The sequence below is a fragment of the Dendrobates tinctorius genome, unplaced genomic scaffold (genome assembly GCF_039654945.1).
Source record: "Dendrobates tinctorius isolate UK_male_01 unplaced genomic scaffold, ASM3965494v1 ptg000070l, whole genome shotgun sequence".
NCBI classification, from domain to species: domain Eukaryota; kingdom Metazoa; phylum Chordata; class Amphibia; order Anura; family Dendrobatidae; genus Dendrobates; species Dendrobates tinctorius.
Window position 1 is genome coordinate 59905463 of NW_027361738.1, and position 24167 is coordinate 59929629.

General features: G+C 40.5%; 1 protein-coding gene across 1 annotated transcript in view; it reads right to left on the reverse strand.

Moving 5' to 3' along the window:
- Positions 1 to 4237: 4237 nt before the first annotated feature.
- The window catches only part of JCAD (junctional cadherin 5 associated), a 145019-nt gene continuing 125089 nt past the window's right edge, over positions 4238 to 24167 (reverse strand). The window contains exons 4-5 of the mRNA XM_073581711.1: positions 7257 to 10705; positions 4238 to 5422 (exon numbers count right to left, since the gene is read on the reverse strand). Coding sequence (XP_073437812.1) covers positions 5388 to 5422; positions 7257 to 10705 — 3484 coding nt within the window. The 3' untranslated portion in view covers positions 4238 to 5387. The remainder of the gene's footprint in view (positions 5423 to 7256; positions 10706 to 24167) is intronic.

The following is a 24167-nucleotide window of genomic DNA, read 5'->3' on the forward strand; positions in this document are numbered from 1 at the left end:
TATATTTTAACCACCCATACTTGTCTATGTGAAAAATAAAACCGTATTATTTACATGAAATTGACATACTGTGGATTGAAAAAATCAGCAAAACAGGTCAATTTCTGTCTTGCAGATAAAACAATGTGTATGAGAACAGAATGATCTCAACCACTTTGCTAGGATTGCAGCCCATTACGGTAAGTATTTTTTGAAAATCTGAAAATACTAAAAAAAATTACATATGAACCCACTCAAGAGTCAAGTGGTCTAACCAAAGAACAGAAAATGGAGCCGATATATCAGGAATAATGCAATAGTTTTTGGGAAAAAAAATAAGCTGCATAACTTTTTACTCACTGTCCATTACAAACAGAGCAACGTATAAAAAATGTCCAAAAGTGCATCTATAAGGGAAATTGCGTAAGTGCACTCTGCACCGGGTAGGGATGCCGATCACACAGTGTTAGGCCTCATTGAGAATTCATTGGTGGCCATTTTTGGTGGTTTTAAAAACTTTTAATTCCCCTTCCTCCACTAAGTAGTAAATGTAGTAGGAAATGGTGCTCCTAGCTAAGCAGAATGCTAACAAGCCTAAAAGCAGTTCTCTAACTACTCAAGATATTACATCAAGACCTAAGTTGTAAAATAAAGCTTGTCTTTGTTGGCCAGGAGACATGATTTCTAAGGCTACACCCTGTCATTATTTGGTCAGCTATCACTCCATTATTATCTGTTTCAAAAATGTGATAAACCACATGGAATCGTCTTTCCATATGTGGACATAGCAGTCGGATCACTGAAGGTCCAACCACTGGGAACCCCACTGATTATGAGAACTGGGTCCCAAAGTCCCTCGTGTGGAAGGAGCAGCAGTGACCACTGCTCCATTCACTATCTATTGGATTGAATGTGGCACATGCTCACTACATCTTCTTTCACCCCTACATTCTTGAGAAAGGTGGGGTCTCAGCAGCGAGACCCCAAGCAATCATACATTTTTCGTTTATTCATTGGATAGGTGCTAAATGTAGTTTATGGTACAACATCTTTACACATAAATGTAGCATTAATCTTAATCACCCAGTCAACTGCAGTGTTTTTCAATTTGGTCCTCAAGTAACCAAAATGGATCATGTCTTCGGGATTTCCCATAGAATAAACATATATGCTAACTATATATATTGTAAAGCTAATTACATCACATGTGCGATGTCAAGGAAAATCATTAAGACATGGTATTTTGAGTTTTATGAGGACTAGTTTAGGAAAGACTTTCCTTGGGGATTTTGAGATCCATCCAAGATGACAATCTATACAAAAAAATCAAATCCAATGTGATCTTGTTGATAAAACACACATCTATCTACTGTAAACTGTCACCAAGAGGATGTAAAACGAAACTTGTCCTATTTTTACATCTGGAGGTAGTGGTAGTAGTATAGGCTCTTGTCCCCCAATAAAAATTATACCTTTTTTTGTAGAAATCCAGTGTGCCAGTCATGAGAAATCTGGTGTAGAAGCCATATGCAAATCAGGCTGGAAGTGCTCTGGGGGTGTATCAATGCACTTCCAGCTTGATTTGCATATGGTTTCTACATTATATTTCTCATTATTGGCACATCGGATCTCTACAAAAAAGGTATAATTTTTATTGGGGGACATTCTGCTATAAAGGTAAACCACTACTTCTATATTTAAAAATGTGCTGATAGGTTCCCTTTAAAAGTTCACAGCTATCTTGCTTAGAGCATCACTTTACACTGACGGGAGCCTCCTTTACTTTAGACAAACTGATGGAGGTGGACAACTGCATGATACAACTAGGCCGATTTTGCCATACATACTAGGAAATGGAAGTGTTCAGTATGTATTCTAGAAATACAGATTTTACACAGTAAGTATTTACTGTGTGTATCAGTGTATCGATCTCTGCCCATGAACTGATTTAGAAGATGTTCTTTATGCACAGGCTGCCATTTATCATCAGCTTTAATGCCAATATAAACTGATCAAAGTGTATGACCAAGTATCGATGTGGTCAGCAACTTCCGAATATGACCACTCCAACCAGCGTTTATGATTATCTTCCAAACATGACTACTCCAACCAGCGTTTATGATTATCTTCCAAACATGACTACTCCAACCAAAGTTTATGATTATCTTCCAAACATGACTACTCCAACCAGCGTTTATGATTATCTTCCAAACATGACTACTCCAACCAGAGTTTATGATTATCTTCCAAACATGACTACTCCAACCAGCGTTTATGATTATCTTCCAAACATGACTACTCCAACCAGAGTTTATGATTATCTTCCAAACATGACTACTCCAACCAGCGTTTATGATTATCTTCCAAACATGACTACTCCAACCAGCTTTTATGATTATCTTTACATATTCACAAGAACGGTGAGCGCTGATGTGTCTTATGTTAGAAAGATCATGTATCACCTCCCTCCCCCAAAAAATGACAAGTTGAGATATTAAAGTGCTAGTTAGTATGAAATACAATGGCACAGCTTTGGAATGACAAAGGAGATGTCTTTGGATGTAGGGTCTATTTTTTACTTGCATATGTGACCAGGTGGTAGCAAACATAGGCACTTAAACTAATAGCATTTTCTAATTGTCAAAAGACTACACAAAACATACCCACATATATTCTAGTGCAGAGGAACACAATCATCGTCTCTGTGCCTATTGCAGAACGGTAAGGTCTGTAGACTGATGACGTTCTGCAGGAACCACAAAGTTAGAGGATCGCTAGACCTTGTTCCAAGTGATGGAGATTTTTGCAGAATATATCACATTCAATATATATTCTACAGCTTCATGTGCTTTGCAATGGCAGAATAAGGCAGAAATTAGGAATGAAAGAAACAGGCACTGATAGTAGCATGAATGGAGGTATCACATGGAGCGTCAGATCCATTTGCGGATGTCATGATGGCAACAATATGAATGCATGTAAACTAATGTCCCCATTATAATGTAACAGTATTGCTTAAATATGGTGATTGCCCCTTCGAATGATAGACAAATTAGACAATGGATTCATATTTACACCTTACAGAAAGTAATGGCGCCGGAAATACTGTATAAGACCCAACAGTGCTCACCTCTTCTTCTTTACATACAAAAGTACAAACAGGTATATATCAGGCACAATATAATGTTTCTATCCTTTAAGGGTGAAGTTGAATTTCTGAAAGTATCTTGGAAAAGACTGCCTGTTAGAAGCCACCTGAGACTTACTCTTATGAGTATGCATGAAATGCTAGTAGTCACAGGGCTAGCCCTCTTTATAATAATTAGAAATAACGAATGTATATGTAGATCCACCACTTCATGGTATTGCATGTCAAAATAGCCATCAATTGACTATTACTATCAAACAATATCAGTTTAAGGGTATAACATAGATTATAAGTGCTGTTCCCTTCTATTTTATATTCCGAGAGGTGAGGTGTTAAATCTTGAAGGAATTGTACATGTACTCTCCATTAAATGCCACCAAGGTTATTACATAACATTAAGCAGAAGAGCTATAAAGATGGTGGAGAATTGAAGGGATTGTCCTTAAGATAGGTCATCAGTATCGGAGTTCAGCTGTCTCATAGCCATTCTTGGGTACTGCATCTCAGATACTATTGAATATGATGTGAGCAGACGTACCCAAGAATGGTCCCTGAGTTGTGCTGTCTTGGATCAACAGGGCCAGCGTCAGCACCCAGCCAAGTGCCCGGGCCGTGAGCAGGCAGGGGGTCTCTCTCGCCATCGGGGACACCGGCGCACTATGGAGGCCCGATGCTAGTGGCCATGAGTGGCCCCTCCCCCGCTTGCTTAGGGCCCGATCAATATATTGTGAACAGCAGCAGTAAGTCAAGGTTAGATGAGTGGGAGAGAATGATAGGTGTTGGATTAATCTAATATTGAGGAAGTATCCTAATAATAGGTCATCAATATCCTAGTGACAAAAAAGTGGCAATCTGCTCTTCTGTCTGGTGAATGGCAAAAGTCCTCTGTAGTAATATGGGAAGATCCAGCACTTGTAATATTCCATAAAAAATTAAGTTTATCATTCAGATTAAAAATATGAGTGGCAACGAGCAACAACAAAAATAATTAAAATTGCATGAGCCAGACTAAAGGACCGCACTGGCCAAAAACTAGTTGCCCTGATGCCTGGTTAGCCTTGATGCATTCTCTACCATTGTTATATATATATATATATATATATATATATTTGAAATTATTTTTGTTGCTGCTTTTTGACACTCATGTTTTTACTCTAAAAAATAAACTTATTTTTTTAAAGGAACACAACAAGTTCTGGTTTCTATCTGGGATCTACTCAGCAATATATTAGTCTTGGACAACAACTCTAATTAATGTGACCTAGCATCCAACTCAATACTATTATTATTGTGGTCTACTTTAGTAAATGTTGGACCACATTCAATGCTTTCATTGAACCCTATATGTAACTTCAATTACTTGTACAATTCTTACAATCCTCCCGGCGAAACTCTTCCCATTTGGAATCCTCACCTTACAAATCACTTCAAGCAGCAAGTCACGCTACCCTTGGAAAAATCAGCCGTCATCGTGATGTTTACTGATTTCTCTATGATGGAGAAACCCCCACACTCTACATTGCAGCCAGTTCTTTTTCCTATATGTCTTTAAAACCTCCCCCACAGTCAAAACATTTTACAGTTCTCCAACAGATCCAATTAGACATGTTCATTCTCTTCCCGAGCTGTTGTTCAGAAGGTTTTTTTTTGCATTCATAAAACACACATCAATTCTTCAAAACCAAGTTCTTTTTTTCTTCACGGAACTGTCATCAGTGAAGAGGTTTAATGATGTGTGATGAGTTGGGTTCATTACGTGTTTAGCCATCCGTCAAAAATGCAGCAAAGTACAAGCATCCATAAAGGAGTCGAGTAGTAACACAGGTATAAAAAAAAAAAAAAATAGGAACAGGCTCTCCAAGTCCATGCAATGTGTTGGTGTGGATACATTCAGGTTGTTACTAGCCTCCTGCGTCATACCTATGCAGAGTTCAATACTACATTCATTGGGACTGTGACACACAATGTGCTCGTCAGACATGAGTTATGTTTACAGACCTCATTGGGGAGCGTTGGGCAGAAATCTTTTCGGTGTGCTTCTTACAAAAAGACTCTAAATTCCGTCTATCCTTCTTCTAGATCAACTATTTACTTATGTACAGTGCAGATGACAAGTTCCATTCTTTTGGCAGTAGTAAGGGCAGTGTGGGTATGCCATAAATAACTGAAATATTTCGGTTGAGAAGACAAGGTAAAATGTACCCATCTGGTTCAGTGCACATTCATTGACACTGTACGAAATAATTCTCAAAGGATTAGGTTAAACTCTTTCCACTCTCGCTGGGTCATATGCCTCTGTAAAAAAAACAACAGAAATAATTAAAAAAGATAAACACAAATTGTAAACTTATTCTACAAATTCCAATTTTGCTTCCCCATTCCAAAATATTGAAAAGCTAAGTGTGAGGTCAACTTTTATACTTAGACCAAGAGAAACACTTCTATTACTACCAGTAACTCAAAGACTGAGAAACCACATTCGAGGAAGTCATAGGTCAGGTGAAAGCCCTTTAAAGTGACCGTATCATCAGTAATTGACCTATTTTTAAATCACTTCACTTCTTCATGGTCCATGGTGCCTGCTCAAGTGGTAAGCACAATGTACCCAAACTGACGTGAAGGCAGGAGGTTGTTCTTCCACTTCTCCAGATCCTTCAGCTGATCACACCACACTTGTTTAGTCTGCCTTTGAGATTGACGGAGATTTTTCCAGCCCAGTGATCATCAATAGTTTCAAATTCACCAATGTAACCATGCTTTAGTTTATCATCATCGTTAAGAAGCACAGAATCACTTTCGAGCATGGTCTAGTGAGAACCTGGCGCTTTCCACTTTTTTCTAATTTTATATCAGGTTTTTGTTCTAAAATTAATTTTCTAAAAATTTTGGCAATGTTTTATTTTCTGTATTAGCATCCTCCAATCACAATAGATGATCTCACAGCTTCCCTGCTCCACCTCTCTTCACAATGGAACATACACATTAGATGCTTCAATACAAAAAATAGGGTCTGAGAAATTTGATAGTAGAATACTCCCAGTGACCAGCGCGAAAATTGCAAAATTCCTCATTTTCTTTTTAATATACATTGGGATATGGAAAAAAAATATATTGCCCTATTATAAAGAAAATAAATTTAACATAAAATCCTGATTTAATCAATAGGACATTTTCTGATGACAAATTTCCTTTAAAAATATCTAGGACTTTTATATAAACTACCGTAGCTCTTGCTACCTGCCCATCCACGTGCCTAAAAGAAACTAAAAAATAGAGTTCTGATATTTTCTACATGCATCAAAATATACCATGATACAAAATCAAGTTAATAGTCAGGACTTTAAGAAATGCTTCTGTGGGAAGAAAAAGAGGACACAGCGCTCCAATATAATGTCTAGAAATTAGAAAAAGAGAGGCTATGGCCTGTTGCCCTAAAAGTTGGGGTTCACCTTGTGTTTTTGTGCAACAGGTAGGCACAACACTACTGACAACATAGGACTAACATTGGCAACGTTGTGTCTTATAAGGCAAGACACACATGAATATAAATAATACCCCCTGAAAACTTAGAAGACCCATGTGTGCCAAAAATGCCACTAGAAACACATTATCTGCATGTACATTAAACATAGTTTAGTGTTTCTCAGTGAATAACCTACGGTGATATACATTGTCTTGTTGGCGCCTAGTTGTCCTCAGCTAAAAGGTTGATAATAATACTGAAGTTCAGCAATATGAAGATGCCAAACAGCCGCCTTGAAGGCTTCTTTTGAACTATGACAACAGAGGAGCTTCTTAAAAATGATGTTTATATATTGAGGATAAGACAAAACATGACACTATTCTGCTCAGACTCTAGGTTGTCATAAAAATGGATGAGTGAGATAGAAAGGATTAGTACAGACCAAAGGTAACAAATATTTTTTAGAGCGGAAGGAAGGATGGGAAAACAAGACTAAATTTATCTAAACTTGGATTTTACTGACGTTCCTCTAGCAGTGCAATATCTTCTAAAGGTAGCTGACCAGTAGTAACAGCTACCATAAGTACTCAATCTATATACATGTATTTTTATACCAAATATTTTTAAAATTAAGAGAAAAAGTTGACACAAAAAAAATATGCTAACCTATGCATGATAGATCCAACTTTTCTTTTCCTTTTGGTGTTAAGAGTATATTCTCATCCAAGGAGATCACTCGTTTATAAATAGAGCCGGTGGAAAATTTCCGCGTTCTTCCATCTTGCATGCCATGAAATGGTTTTTCTTCATCTAATTCATCACCTGAATCTGTGCTTTTAATACTTAGCCGCCTCATTCGTGAAACAGAATCAACCTCTTTCATTCGAGCAAGGCGATCAATAGCAGTCCGAACAGGTGTAGAGGCCAGCTTCCCCTGTAATGTCTCAATCAACTTGGAAGGGTTCCTTACTCTTTTCTCAGCACTGCGAGTAATGTTTGTCTCGATGTGTTCTGAAACTGACTGACAAAAAAATGGTGGATCCTGATGTTCATCAATATCTTTTAATTTCTCAGCAGCTTTCTCACTGTCAAAAGGCAAATGTAGGACACTCTTGAATACCCCTGTGGTCTCTTTTGTAGGAAAAAAAATTTCACTCAATTTTTTCTCTGTTTTACCCTTGTCTGGTTGTAAACCACTATTAGGGAAGACATTTTCAGGACTTTGAGCTTCAGAGCTCCCATTTGACACCAGGCAATCATCTGGTACATCAATTCCAAGAATTCTTGCAGCCCTCTCATGTAGAGACTCATTCTCGGGAATATCCAAATAATTGTGCTCCTCATAAAAGTCTCCATTACGATTTGTGCTAATGAACTGTTTACTCAGGTCTGGCACAGAGCGTCCATGATTTCTGTCAGCTAGCGACAACTTACGAATCACATTGTCCCCTAGTTGGCCAAATTTTGCACAGCTGACCTTTACAATGTCAAAAAATGTATGATCAAAACATGTTTTATCTTCTTTAAAATGATGAACGCCAACATCTGTCAAAAGCTGCTTTTTATTGTTGGAGATTTTACTTGCATTTGTTTGCGTTGGTTGTTCCTGCTCTGATTTAGTCATTGCTCCACTGTTTGTAGTCACTTTGTCTCCAGCTTTCTTGGTTTGAACTTGTGTTTCTCCCGACAGACATCCATCTAACAACTTCACAGCTTTATTCTTCACCTCAGCAATTTTTGAAGTTTTGCACAAGTCAGAACTGACTTCACTAATATCATACCGCAACTTTTCTGCGCACCAGCTATTTAACATACTTTTATCCTGAAGAACCTCAAACATTGGAATTTCTTCAACCTCTAAAATATGTCTATTGTTGTTCAACATTTCTCTCCTTAATGCTGTCCTCGTGGGGGAAAAATCCACCTGGGTCATTCTACTTTGCTCCTTTACTACATTATTTTCTCCATCATTAGCAGTAGTACAACTTTCTTGATCCTGAAACTCTTTATTCATGCTTTCCAGTTCACTTATTGCATCCCATGGACGCCGGTTTACAGGTTTTAAAAGGAATTGTCCAAAAATTTCCTTTTTATTGCATGGCTTTTCTTCTTCAAATTCATTCTTTTCGCACTTGACATTTTTTTCTTTTCCATCTGTACTTGCATTGGGAAGGTCAGACCTTTGGCATGGCTCTGTTCTTGGTATCTGTGTCAATAATAATGATGTCCTGGAGAATGCACTATTAGTAGATGGTGTAAAGCTAACATGACCTTTGATACCGAATAAATTTTGCCTTGCATTTTCTAGATGCCTTCTCGGATCTCTCAATGCACCTGCTGGAACAAATTGAGATTTATTTTCCATTTCACTTTCTTTTGCACCATTTTGGAGTGGGGAAGTTGGTATATCGGTACAAATGGTTTGAGTTTGTTGATCTTTATACTGATCTCCTGGCCAAGAGCCAGCATATGTCAGTTCTTTGTGTTTGCTCTGCTCACCAGATCTGAGGTCATTTGCTTGTTTATTTTCCTCTGTTATAGACTGAGCTTGTTTTAGTAGCTTGGTATTATTGTTCATGCTTCCTGTAAGTGTTTGCAGCTCCAAGTCACTGGAAGATGCACTTAAAAGCCTTTCCTCATGTAGACCCCCATTGCTGTGTTTTAACATGTTCATCCTGTCCACATTGTCTGCTATACGACTGTTGCTCTTAGACATATCTGATGTGGCAGAGTCAGGTTTAATAGGAATGGAAACTAAACAAAATATTGTTTCATTCAGTTTTCTCTTTGAACTTTTTTTACTGAAAACAAAGGATTCGGGCTCAAATTTTTTCACTTTTGTTACAGTTTCACAAACACTATCTGAATGAGTCTTTTTAAGAGAGAGTTTGTGAGTGGGCTCACTGTCCTCTGGCAAACTGCAAGCTGTCGCGCCATCTCTATTTTCCGGCAACGGATAGCACATTTGATCGGGGATGGAGATATGCAACCATTGCTTGTGTTTGATACCCTCTCTTTTTACAAAATGATGGCCTGAAATTCTAGGATTTATAAAGGCACTGTCTTGTTCTCTTTTCCGAAAATGACTTTCTTGACTGGACTGCTCAAGTCTCGAGTGATCATTGTGTTTTTTACTGTGATTGTGTTTTTCTGCCTCCTGGGCACCTCCTATATGTTTTATACGTGGATCATCAAAAGAGATATATTGCACAGAGTGTTTACAATGTTCAGAATGCCTGTGGATGGCAGGTTTAGTGAATGGACCATTATTTCCAAGACAACAGGTTGGCTTTTTGTCACTTGTGCTGGTTTTATCCACCGAAATATTTTGGCGTTTGCATTCATTTGATCGAGGCACTTTTTTAAAAGGTTGGTTTGCTGCGTGTAGAAGAGGTGGGGACTTATATGATGGGGGAGGTATGTAATGAGGGGGCTCCATGCCTGAGTCATGAAAGCAGGATTCCTGGGGGGCCTCTAACACTTTAGGAGATGAGTCATGTTCTTCTTTTTGTTGACTATCCTCGTTTTCAGGAATATCTACAGTTCCCCATGTTTGCTGGTGAACTTCATATGAGGGTGGCTTTGAGGGTCGACTGTATTTCTGTTTTAAGAATGGGCTTTTAAAGTCCTGCTGTAGAACATATTTCTCTTGTGAGTGTATTTTATTTTCCTTTACAAAGGAATTGTCACCCGTAGTTGAAGATATAGCCATATGACATAAACCTTCCAGTGAAACTTTTGGCATTAGTTGAGATCTCTGTTTATTTGGACCCAAAAATGAACTTTCTTCAAGAATGGATGGGATGAATTCTAACTTTTCACAACTGTCATCTGACATCTGGCTCTCAGATGATTTTGGACTCACTCTTACTTTCTGCTTGACTCTTTCCACATTTTCCGTTACTGTATTATGCAATTCCTTGATGCTTTTATCTATAAAATTGCATCTTCTTTTTTCATTAATATCTGCGGACAATGCAAGATTTTCACCAGTTGGTCTACTCCCCCCATGGTTTAACAAAACACTGAAATCCTGGCCTCTCCTTCTCCAGTACTGGATATCTTTATCTGTCCTTGCCCAGCATGGTTTATCAATTTGAAGTCTTTCAGGGACCCTAAAACAGAAAAAATAATATGCAATGAGAAAAAAAAGGAGCAAGAAACATAAGTTAACAGTTTGTTAAAAATAAACCCAGAACCTCAGATTCTTAAGCATAGTATAAATAGCCACTAGAACGAAACTGATGACAAAACTGACTGATCCTGCAGATTCTTAAAGAAATGGTGTGCTTTATAGTGACATACTTAGTAATGAGCGATATCTTAAATTACATTGAATCTGTCACAAGTTAAGAAAACTTTTGAAATTTGTTTTGGGTAGATTTGTTTAAATCAGCCTACAGATTCGATTCCATCCAATTAAATTTTGGTGCAAAGTGGATCTGCTCCGAAAAAGTCTTTATTATCCTAAAGGTCTCTTCAGATCCCAAAGCATAATAAACTGAGGGTTTTACCTGTCTTGCCTCCGCAACTCCCTTCCTCAGCTAACTTCAGATCAGTGTTCTGAGGCCCAGTCAGTGCTGGAAGATCCAGACCGAAGACCAATCTTAACATAGAAGAACAATCTGAAGTGAGCAGGTTATTACTTTTTAATTCCTTCTTGGACTTTAAAATAACCCAACAAAATTTTGGAATCCTCAAAATTTCAGAATCTGGTGAATCCTACATTTTTGGCCAATCTCTAATTAATTAGATTCATTACAAGTTGTTCAACTAAAGTCACAAGATATAACAATACAAATAACATACTTAGATCTCAAGAGGCTATTGTGCTTACTTTGAAAATCAATATCAGAATGAATGTCTAATCCTGGTATTAAAATACGTCCAGCTAAACAGTGAAATCACCCTTGACGCAAGTGTATTCAGTTTCTGACTGACTGACAGCTACAGCTTTCAAAAAGGATTTTACAGCCATTGTGATGTGGATCCTCAAAGCTAACCAGCTTCATCAGGTAAAAAAGAACTATTGATAAATGTATGCAGTTTGAATTAAGAAATCTAGGGACAAATCCATTTTAGGACAGATAGATAAATGCTGTGTTCATTTTTTTTGTCAAATCATGGACTGATGTACAAAATACACAAAAATCACATTATTTTTGTCCAGTATGGGCAGAAAATAACTGGATTGGCACAGCTGATATTTTTATGTGTACAGGTGTGCAACGATTGCAGTTGCAGAGGGTGTGACTGAGACTGTGCCCGTACGGGAGGAGGACCCGATGACACCATCGCCAATTTCATCTGGATGTGAATCCTCAGACACACATGCAGCTGAAATGTATTACCGTGCAGAGACCAGCTGGCTCCATGCACTGAAATACATGCTGCCAGCGAATCAGAGCCCATCAGCAGATGACGGCTTGCTAAAGTCAGCTGTCGGCTTCTACGCCGGCTACAGAGGAGGGCACCACAAGTCATGGGAGTAGGACAAGATAATCGTTTGTTTGTTTTTAAAATGGGCTGAAGAAATACGGAAGAGGCCCAGGATGGATTGCATTATACCAAGAAGGGGCCCAGAATGGGGGATATTACTATAAGAAGGGGCCCAAATTGGGGGACATTACTAAATAAAGAGCCCAGGACAGGGAAAATTATTCTTTGATGGGGAAAATTACACAAGGAAGGAGACGGACTCAGGATGGGGGACATTGTACCAGGAAGGGGCCCAGGATAGGGGATACTGTTTTAGCATGGGTCCGAGGATGGGCGTATTACTTTTGGAAGGGCCTAGTACAGGGGGAATTATTACTAGAAGGGCCATGATTGGGGTATTATTACTGGAAGAGGATATGATGGGGACATTACTTTAGGAAGGGACCCCGGATGGGGGACATTATTACAGTACGTCGGCAAAACTGGGGCCAAAATTTATTGGATTCTGAAGGTAGTCAATCTGGTTGTAAATAGATTAAAACGTCCTTAGTCTCTTCGTGTCCTAAATGTGTTCCACAGATCAATGTTACAAGAATTTGTCCCTTTAATGTTGTCTGTCTCATCACCTACTTCTCCAGTTTCTGTCGATGGAGGATTAGAGTATGAGGTACAGCTTAATAATCATGGATTCTTGGAGGGTCTGAAATTTTATCCAATATCTTGTTCATCCTGGGTTCCAGCTTTTTCTATGAAGTCAGGGCTTTTTATCTTGTTTCCTGGAAAACCTAGGGGTCTGGTGGCCCCCTAGAAGAGGGGGTACTGTCATGATTCCTCTGCTCAGTGTGTCTTAGACACAGTGAGTGAGTTTTGCTGCCTTATGGAATCAGGGTTGTGCTGATAGAGAGTTTGGTGAGTGACAGCTCAGTTGCATAATCTAGTGCGGGGCGTTCTGAACTGTTGGTATTTTGATAGACAGCTCAGTCGTTTGATCTAGTGCAGGGGTGTGATGAGCTGTCGGTATTTTGAAAGACAGCTCAGCCGTCCAAAGTGAGAATGGGAGGTGCTGAGCTTCCATCAGGTGTTCCTTGTTCTGAGTTATTACCCAGTTACTTAGCTATACTGTCAGTCCCAGATCATTATCAGTCGTAGCATTTGCGTGGTGGTGCATGTTTGGCTTGTATTTCAGTGCTCTGTATGTTGATCTATTGCTGTCTGCCTTGGACCTTGTCTGACCATCCACTTGACTAACCCCGTTGCGTTAATCCGCTATCTTCCGGGTAGTCTGACCTCGGACAGTGATTTGACTACGCCTTTGTTTTTCCCCTTAGTTTATTACATGCTCTCTTGGGATCTGACCCCAGAACATTTTACTACCCTGCCTCCCGGCTCATCCATGAATAGTGACTAGAGTCACAACACCATTCTTCATTATATCAGCGGTACTTCTCCATTACAAATGAAAACAATTCATTCCTGATCTACATCCCATGTTTTTGTGCCTGTGATTTAACACGAAAGTTTCCATTAATAAATGACATTTCATCAGGGTAAGCAAAAAAAAAGTATATAAACTTGAAAAAGCAGCTTTATAAGATATGAAAATAATTTTACTTTTAGTGTCCGGATACGAGTTGTCATCCTCTCTCTTTACATCTCTGCCACCAGCGAAATGACAAAAGAGAAGAATTCAATTTGACACAAATAGGACAAGGATGTGAGCAAAATCCAAGAGAAAATATTCTGCTCAGGTTAAAAGTGCATGCAGTTAATTCCTGGCTATCAGCTGTGCTTCAATATACCATTCATAAAATATTTTATTTGTTTTACCACAATGCAATGTGCTGTATGATTTAACCCCTTAAGGACACAGACGATTTTCATTCTTGCATTTTCATTTTTTTCTAGTCCATTTTCTAAGAGCTATAAGGTTTGTATTTTTTCATCAACATAAAAGTATGAGGGCTTGGTTTTTGTGGAAAGAATTGTAATTTTGAAAGACATCATTCATTTTGCCACATAATGCTTTGGAAATTTGGAAAAAAATTCTAATTGTTATCAAATGATGAAAAAAAAACACAGTTCTGTCACGTTTAAAGTTTATTTTTATATTTTTATTTGTGCAGTAAAAATGACCTGGGAACATGATTCGGCAGGTTAGTATGATTATAGCAAAACCAATCGTGTACAGGTTTTTTTTTTTGCAATTTTAATGTCTTAAAAAATTCTGAACTTTGCGAAAACAAAATTGGTTTTTATCACCATTTTCTAAGACCCATAACTTTTTAATGTTTCTAACAATAAATCTGTGTTAGGGCTTGTTTTCCGGGTGACAAGCTGATGTGTTGATTGATACTATTTTGTGGCACATACCATATTGGTTTTTGTATTGTATTTTACACTGTGTGCACTTTTATTAGGGTAGTGAGTATTTTTACCATATCATATTTATGCAAATTTTCCAAATCCAGACTGCATAAACCTGAATGCTTATTTTATGAAGCAGATCAGGTGATGTGCATTTGTGTAATGATGGGGAGTGTGGACTAAAGATGCAACCCCCTTTATCAAGGTGTGTATAATTATTAGGCAGCTTGTTTTCCTCAGGCAAAATGGTCCATAAAAAGGGATTTAACTGACTCTAAAAAGTCAAAAGTTGTTAAAAGTCTTACAGCTTACAGAGGAATGCAGCAATCTTGAAATTAGTGAGTGTTCGGGTGATTACAGAGCAATCAAGCGTTTTGTTGCAAACAATGTGTTGAGAAAAATTGCCAACGATTTGAGAAGAATCAAATGAGCGACCTGGACCAGGAAGCCATTATCCTTCAGTGCTGTCATAGTCCAGAACTTCAGACCCCTTTAGAAATGAAAGAATAATGACACAGCCCCCCCTCACCTGACCTAAACCCAATTGAGAACTTGTAGGCCTTTCCTAAACGGGAGATTTATCTTGAAGCAAAACAGTCAACAGTTTCTGGGAGGCTGGGGTCGGTGCTGCCCAAAATGTTGATCGTCAACAGATTAAGAACCTGAAAGACTCCATGGATGGAGCTTATGACTTATTGAAAAGAAGGGCAGCTATATTGATTACTGATTTTTTTTTCTAAATGTCATAAATGTATTTTTGTACGTTTGCACACACATATTCTCCTAAGAAAGGCAAAACATCACTTTACTTTCTTCAATATTCAGGTTTCAGGTTTATTAACCTTTTTGGATTGAAAGACAGAGCTGTAGTTGTTCTATAGAATTAATCATCAAAAATACAAATTGCAAATCGAATCCCCCAAATTTTGGATTTTGGTTTATCCAAAATTTAGGTGAAATGTAATGAATTTGGTTAATTACAAATTGATGTGCTCGTTTCTCATTATGGAAGAACAGTTGACTTGCACCATATCTTTTGTTTTTTTTGTTTGCAGACTAATTTATTTAACCCCTTGACGACCGCCGATGTGCCTTTTAACAGTGTCCGTTAAGGGTACAAATTCCTTAGTGCTTTTTAATGGCGCTGAAAAATAAAGGTATAGCGCCCCTCAGCTTCGGGAAAGAGTCTATAGGAGAGTAGTCGAGACCCGGGAGAACATGATCAGGGCCTCTGTCATGTGATCGCCATTATTCAACAAATAAAGGCGATCACAAAAAAAAAAGTCTGATGATCTAACATATCAGAGAAGCGAGAAATTGGGTCTCCCGAACTCCACTGACACCTTCGCCATCCCCCAGGGACCGCTATCACAGTGATCAAAATAAAAAAGAAATAGTACATCAAATCCCACTTTCTCACCCCTTTAGAGAAAAATTAAAAAAATATATATTTTTTTTATTTTTTTCATTCTTTGGGGTTAGGGTTGGGGTTATGGTTAGAGTTGGTGTGGGGTTAGGGTTGTGGTTTGAATTGGGAGTCTTTCAAAAGTAAAAAAAAATAATGACAATATGGTGACTAGCGTTAAATGTAAGTGTTCGCTACTCGAGTTTGCATCGGGTGTTCGGGTATGCACAGAGTATTGCAGATCCCCGCATGTTTTTTTTTGGTTGTCTAACAGCTGCGAAACATGCGGGGCAGGGACTCGAGCATGTCACTCAAGCACCTGTGATACTTGGTGCATACCTGAGCACCCGATGCAAACTGGAATAGCGAACACTTGCACTAATGACTACGTATTCAATATGATGACCTAGTGTTTTCAAATTCTGTGCTGTGCTTGTGGGTTCAAAATGATCACTATACCCCTGGATAAAATCCTTCAGGGGTGTGGTTTCCAAAATAGGATCACTTGTGGGGCTTTTTTTTACTGTTCAGGCACATCCGCTGTTGATTCCAGACAATTTTGCGTTCAAAAAGTCAAACAGTGCTCCTTACCTTCAGAGCCCTGCCGTGTGCCCAAACAGTCGATTTCCCCCACTTATGGGGTATCAGCATGCTCAGGAGAAATTGCCCAACAAATTTTGTGGTCCAATTTCTCTTGTTACCCTTGTGAAAAAAAAAATTGGGTCTAAAGTAAATTTTTTGTAAAGAAAGTAAAATGTTCATTTTTTCCTGCCACATTACTTCAGTTATCGTGAAGCACCTGAAGGGTTAATAAACTTCTTGAATGTGCTAATGAGCGACTTGAGGGGTGCAGTTTTTAGAATGGTGTCACTTTCGGGTGTATTCTATCATATAGACCCCTCAAAGTGACTTCAAAAGTGAGGTGGTCCCAAAAAAAATGGTTTTGTTGGAAAAATGAGAAATCGCTGGTCAACTTTTAACCCTTATAACTTCCTAACAAAAAAAAATTTGGTTCCAAAATTGTGCTTATGTAAAGCAGTCATGTGGGAAATATTTTTTTTTAACTATTTTGTGTAACGCCACTCTGATTTAAGAGCATAAAAATTATAACTTTGAATATTGCAAAATTTTCTACATTTTTGCCAAATTTCCATTTTATTCGTAAATAAACACAAGTCATATCGAAGAAATATTACCACTAACATGAAGTACAATATGTCACGAAAAAATATTCTCAGAATCAGTGGGATCCGTTGAAGCGTTCCAGAGTTATGACCTCATGAAGTGACAGTGGTCAGAATTGTAAAATTCTACATTAAGGCGCAAATTGCCTCTTCAGAGAGAAAGAGGACTTTTACTCTACAGCACCACCTATTGGTAGTAGCGATCCTGTAAGTCACACTCAACCCTTTAACGAGTCTTGTAATATGACTTAGGATAAAAGCCAAATCAGAATCTCAATTTTCAGACACGGTGTTTCGGGCTATTGGCCCTCGTCAGTGCAACGTATGAGATCTGATTTGGCTAGGTGAGAGGCTCTGGACTGTCAAGGTAAGGAGGCTTATTCGCCGTGCAATGCTCCTCTGGGAAATTTAATATGCAAATTGACTCTTCAGAGAGAAAGAGGACTTTTACCCTACAGCGCCACATTAAGGCGGATTTCATCAACCAATGTGTCAATAATCAATATAACGGTGCCGACCTGACACTGTCTGTAGGTTACTGCGCACAATCCTGCTGACAGGTTCCCTTTAACTAAATCTGATTTTCACACTAATTAATGAGTGTAGGGGGCAGAGAGGAGAAGAAGTGGTTCATAAGTGGAGAAACAAGCAGATATTGCTCATCAGATACTGTATACTACAAAGTTTCTTAAAATGCTTGTAATATTGAATTAAGTAACACTTCTTGAAACGAGAGGAACCATTTAACAATAGAATAGTGTGTTAGAGGTATACATTTAGTATAGGAATATTTTTTGCTTATTATCTGCAACAGGCTGACATGGCTTTGATTAGTACTGGAAAACAGATGGATTGTGTCTTCATGCTATAAGAAAATGTGGTTTAAACATGTTTGCCTTGGGGCTGTGGGTCGCCCACCCAGGGCTGTGGGGTACTCGGTACCGGGCCAGTGTCAGCGGGATGTGTCACAGCAGTGGTGACCCGGCACGTGGCCCCGGGCGCCCAAGTAATGGGGGAAATGAAATGGTGGAATGTAGTTAGATGAATAGTTTGTGACGCCACCTGTGGTGTTCGGCAAGTGAGATGTTAAGCCGACGCTGCATGCAGATCCACTGGGACTGATGGTGTGGTGCAGCAAAGATGTAAAAGTTCCCCACAGGTGAAGCTGTAGTCCCAGGGCAGTGTAGATGTGGTTGACACGGGGATGTAGCAGTGCCGGAAGGGTAGGAAGCAGACAAAGACACAGCAGGGTGCAATTTCTGTACCTTTACTTGATAAATGTAGTCCAAGGTCCTGATTACAGATGGCACTAGAGCAGGCTAGCCTGGAAGCAGTTCAGGAATTCTCTCTCAGCAGATGGGCTGTGCAGTCTTCTTCTTAGCGCTTATTTGAGTGAAGTACTCCTAGTACTGAGTTACACTGAAGTTCCTCCTAATTCTCTTCTATTCTCACTCCTTGTATGGCAGACAGCTGTAGCTGCTATTCCTCTCTTGGCTCACTCCGTGCTGTTGTGCCTCCGAGTCTTAGATGGGAGTAGGGCATTTACAGCCTCCTACTCCTCTGGTGTCTGTTGCAGGACCATTAGTATCCATACAACCGTGGAGACCAGGCTCCAGTTCATGCGCTCTCGCTGTGAGGGAGCTCTCTTTCCTCAGCTCAACCTCCAGCTTCTCTCCACACGTCTGCACACGTGGCCCTCCTCACACTAACTGACTACTCCTTCCTCTTGGCCCTCAGAGAACACTCCTCCCTTCGAATCTGGTTCAGAGTCCCCCCTGCTGGCCTGGAGTGGAACTGTGTTGCATGTATAGGTTAACTGCGAGAGAGACCTTTCACTGCTTCCAAGCCTGGCATTAACCTCCCGGGAGGAAGGCAAAGCCACTGTGGCGGCCATACTCCTGGGGGCGCCACAGCTGCTATTTGATCAAAACCCTATGGAACTTGCGCACCTCTTAAAGAAAAATTCCCATAAATACACAGATCTTTGGCCTATTTACTATATCATTAAGTGAGTGTTAGGACTGGTGTTATAATGCACATTTTAAAGCTGATTTTTTTTTTGCAATAATGAGGACCAATGGTCTTTATAAAATATACATTGGATGATAGCCAGGAATGAAGGAGGATGTAGCCTAAGGCAGACATATCCACCTTGGATAACCCAGCCTCAACAACTGATATAAATAACATGTGTAGTCTTTAGCAGTGTTTTTATTCTCTTGGTTTTATAATTTATCTTCAGTGAAGGTTGTAACTGAGCATGAAAAATGGCATAATAATCTCACAGACCGATGGCAAAATGAGTAGTTGCTCTATTTAAAGCGTGTCTGTCGTTTTTGTCAACTTTTCACAATAAGCTGTCATAAAATACCCTACACTATACAGCTAATACCTAAATGTTTTTTCTTTATTTTACAATCTGCGATGTTTCATTTGAGAGGATTCTCAAAAAAAGGCATCAGAGGAGATTGGGGCAAAACTCACTCCCCCGCAGCGCACCCTTCCTGGAACAGAATATCATCAGGGGGTCACTTACCACTAGTAATAGGCAGTCCATCTCTTTTTAGTGATCCGGCTTACTTGGTTTCGCTCACTAAAGAGTAGGCTGTTTTGGATGCTAAAGGGTTCCTTATTAAATATTTGTTCACCCGTGGTTTAAACCTTGCCTACTTGTAGCCAGCCAATTAAATTGATGAGTGGGCAGGGTTATGTCCGCTGAAAACAGAAATTTTACGCCTAATGAGAGCCATTAATAGAATTTAGTGGCTTTCACTGGGGGTGCCGACTCCCATCATTCAGAGTAGGGAGCTGACCCTTTGTCTTGGATCATTTACAAACGACCCATCACTACTTACCATGGCTTCTTTCATTGCCGCCTTCTGAAGATGTCCTGAATCTATGGCGTTGAAAGAAGCTGTGACCGAGGAGCTGACACTCTGCTTCTGTCATCGTCAGCTACCTACTGTGAAAGGAAAGGTCATCAGGGTATGGTGATAGAAGCAGGGTGAGTGATACCAGCACTGCCCTTTGATAGTTTGATTGAGAGTGATGATAGAATCTGTGGGGCAGTGCTTTTGTAACTCACCCTACTACTATCACCGCCACCTTATGACATCTCCTTTCAGAGTAAGAAGCTGCAGCTGGCAGAAACAGAATCAGAGTGCTGGCACCTTGGTGTCTTCTCCCACAGCTTCTATCAGTCCTTGGATTCAGGAAATACAGGAAATATTCAGAAGGTAATGAAAGAAACTGTGCTAAGTAACTGCAGTGCCACACCATGATAATGTCCTTTTCCAGGCAGGGTGATTGACATTGGGGGAAGTGAAAGCAGCCCCAGCTTCCTGATTATGCCTTGTTTGAGAATCCTCTCAAATGAGATATCACAGGAAGTAAAGTAAAAAAAAACACATTTAGGAATTAGCAGGATAGGGAGACGAGTACGAAATTTTATAATAAAGCAAATTACAAATTTGATTAGAGTGTACTAATAGATATTTATAACGGTACTGATAATGAACCACACATTGCAGGTTAACTAGATTAGTGATGAAATGTACAGTTGGTGGAGAAAGGTTGAACTTGATGGACCAAGGTCTTTATTCAACCTCCGTAACTATGTAACTATGTAACACACCTTTGAGTAAAACTAAATCTGTTATTAGTTGCAGCATGATGTGTTTGCCTGGTCTTTCACAGTGCTGAGTGTTTCTTACTCCTCCCTTCATCTCCCCTCTCAACAGAGTTTAAAAGGAGCTGTAGACTGATACTTATGTGAGATGGCAGTCCTTTGATCAAGACAGATTTGAGCTGTTTTACACAATGGATCACAAGTTCAGTAGGCCATGAGTGGGGAAAAAGTGGCTCATAAGTGGAGAAAAAAAAGCATATTTCTGTGACAACATTTATTATATTGGCCGACAGCCATCTTATCCGTTTGGTGGGCTTACGGTAAGTATTAGACAGACAATGCTGAAGAGAAGGTGTGTTCCTTTGTGTATTCTTCAGTTAGAGAGTCAAAGCAGAGAAGAGACGCACTACTCTCCAATACATCCTGAATGCAGCAGCCAGCGTCATATTTCTGTCCCGCTGCTATTGTGACACCCCAGAGTCCAGTTGTCACAGTGACCTTCCTCTAATGGGTAAAGTCATGCTTGGAGGCAGAAAGGGACCCCATGCCAGGCAGCATAGATGTAATCACAATTTCCTACTGCAGGTCAGAAAAAGGGAGATGTCTTATAAATTCTGGCCTGCAGGGGGGGTTGGTGAGTCAGCTAGAAATCAGCTGAGGAAGTTGTCATGGAAATAAAACAGCTGTGAGGAGAAATGACAGTTACAACGTGAGGACGTGAGGTAAAGAGATCTTTCTGGAAGATCCTGTCAGATGATGACAGGGAGCTGATCTGTGAAGAGGGAAAGGACAAGAGCAGAGACTGACAGACTCTAGGGAAGCTAAAATACTGCACATAGCAGACCCCTGAGTGAAGTGCTAATAAAGAGTAAAGGGACATCAGAGTCCTAGGCTGACAAGAGCTGTAAGTCCTGATAGCCGAATCTGAAAGTACAGGGGATTGTAAATTCCTGTGCACATTGAACACCGGAGAGCACGGCAGCGGATAAGGCCTCTTTCACACTTCAGTTTTTTACAATCAGTCACAATCCACCAGGTTTTGAAAAAAACGGATCCGCAATTTTCTTTTGAGGATCCGTTTTTTTCCCCATTGACTTCCATTACTGGCGGATTGTGACGGATTGCCGTCCGTTGCATCCGTTTTTTTTGCGGATCCGCCAAAAGTTGCTGTCCGTCACCATCCTCAAAGATTTCAAAACGGAGCTTGCAACGTTTTTTTCTCTGGCGGATCCTCCAGACAGTCATTTAACCCGAAATTCTTTCTGGGTGCTGGACAAAAAAAAATTCTCTCTCTCTCTCTCTCCCTCTCTCTCTCCCTCTCTCTCTCTCTCCCTCTCTCTCTCCCTCTCTCTCTCCCTCTCTCTCTCTCTCCTTTTCCAGGCTGCGATTCCTTTAAAATTGTTCATTTGTCGGATCCGTCAAAAAAACGGACGGGTGGCATCCGTTGTCATCAGTACTAAAACGGATCCGCCATCCGTCCTTTTGGCGGATTTTGACTGATGCAAAAAACTGAAGTGTGAAAGAGGCCTAAGGAGCCCTGGGCTGACGGTGAAGAGAATGGTACCCGTGGAATAGGCTCACGCTGACAGCCATACAGGTTAGTGAAACCATCACGCAATAGAGGGTCGCAGCATAGTTATATACAGCGGAGACCCACACACAAAGTGCAGAAAGGAAGGTCCTAAATCCCCACCTGGCAAGGTGGATCCCCTGAATGCCTCCAGGCGAGCTGGGCTCATTCCATCACCTGTATGTGGTACTCCGGACTGCAACCTATTACCAGTAAAAGGTAAAGAAACTGCACCTCTCTGTGTCTTTCTCTCATTTATCTGCACCCCAATGTTTACAGCAACTTTTACTATTTAACATCTTGGCCCTGGGACTGCAGCCCTACCTGTGGAGGGCTACAACATCATAGCTGTGCCCAACATCCATCCCAGAGAAGCAACACCGCAGCGCTGGTCACCTCTGACTAGAATACCACAGGTGGTGTCACGTATTTCACCATCTATAAACATTATCTTTATTTTTACCACAAAATACCACACAACTTTCCTCTATTTTATTACTGGACGCCTCTGGGCCACGGACCGGGTTGCCGCCGCCGTGACACCGTCCATGGAGTACCCCCAGGCCCCGCGGGGCGCTCCAACTGGCATCACGTATAGGATTTAGCGAGCCTAGCAAAGCTGGGTAAAAGGGAGACTGGGAAAGCTGGGTACTGTGCGCCATAGACTTTATTAAATTGTGTGCTAAAGACTTTACTGAGCTTTCAAATAACCACCATAACTGCGTCATACAGCACGTGCGAGCAGAGAGGGGCGAGCCAGTGAAGCTGGAGCTGCGCTCTATTGTGAGTGAAAAACAGGAAGAAAATGCTCAACGCGGGTGAAGATTCAGCGGCGGTCGCAGCTGCAGCCCCCATAATGCCGCTATCAATGCCATATATACCAGGAGCGGCCTGGTTACCACAGTACTCAGGGGAGTCGCACACCCTGAGCGATTTTAAAGAAAGACTATGTAGTTTCTTCAAAGTGTACCCCCTGTCTGAGAGTCAAAAAGTCAGTATCCTCATTGGCCAGTTAACTGGTGCGGCCCAGAGGGAAGTAAAGTCCTGGCCGGACACTGATAAAGGAACTGTCAAACAAATCTTAGCCAGACTGAAAGACACTTTTGATACTACAACAGAGATAAAAATGAGATTTTTTTGGGTGCAAACAGAGAGTACAGGACAGTATACGGGACTATGCCCTTAATCTCCAGGAGGCACTACAGGCTGTAAAGCAGGTTGATCCTGAGAGCGTGCAAGATGAAGATAGATTACTAACAGAGCAGTTCATAGAGGGACTCCAGTCTAACAACCAAAGGACACAGCTGCGTATAATGGCCCTACAAAATCCTGAATTGGACTTTGCACACTTTAAGGATAGAGCCATCAGAGTACTGCATGAACCGAACCCTAGCAGCACAGAGCCCTCTAAGAATCCTGCAATTACATACCAGCAGGAGACAGCAACCTTTCAAAAGACCTCTATTGAGACTGACAAGCCGTCCCAAGATGATGATTCTGCTGCAAACTTACGTCTCCAAGTCAAGGAACTAACTAAAAGTGTGGCTGCACTCACAAAAACTGTGCAGTCCCTGCAAGTGATTCCAAAGAAGAAGATCCAGCTGGCCTTCAGTCCAGAAGACGTCCTGTGGCGACAGCAGAAGAGGATCCCACCGACCAGAGGAAGAGACAGCGATCGTTACGACGAGGACGGGCAGCCCATCTGTCGTCACTGCAACAAGGCAGGACACCTAGCAAGATACTGTCATTTAAACAAGCAACCCCTGGGGCAAAGGGCCAACCCTCAGGAGTAAGACGACCAGGCCCACCAAATTGACGAGACAAGAACGTAGGAGGACGACCAGTCTTGCCTGTTGTGAATGACGGTTTTCCGATGAACGCTTTACTGGACACCGGCTCCCAGGTGACAACGATACCATATGTTCTTTTTAAGAAGTACTGGGCAGATTCAGACATTACTCATAGCCCAGATAAAGACCTTACCATT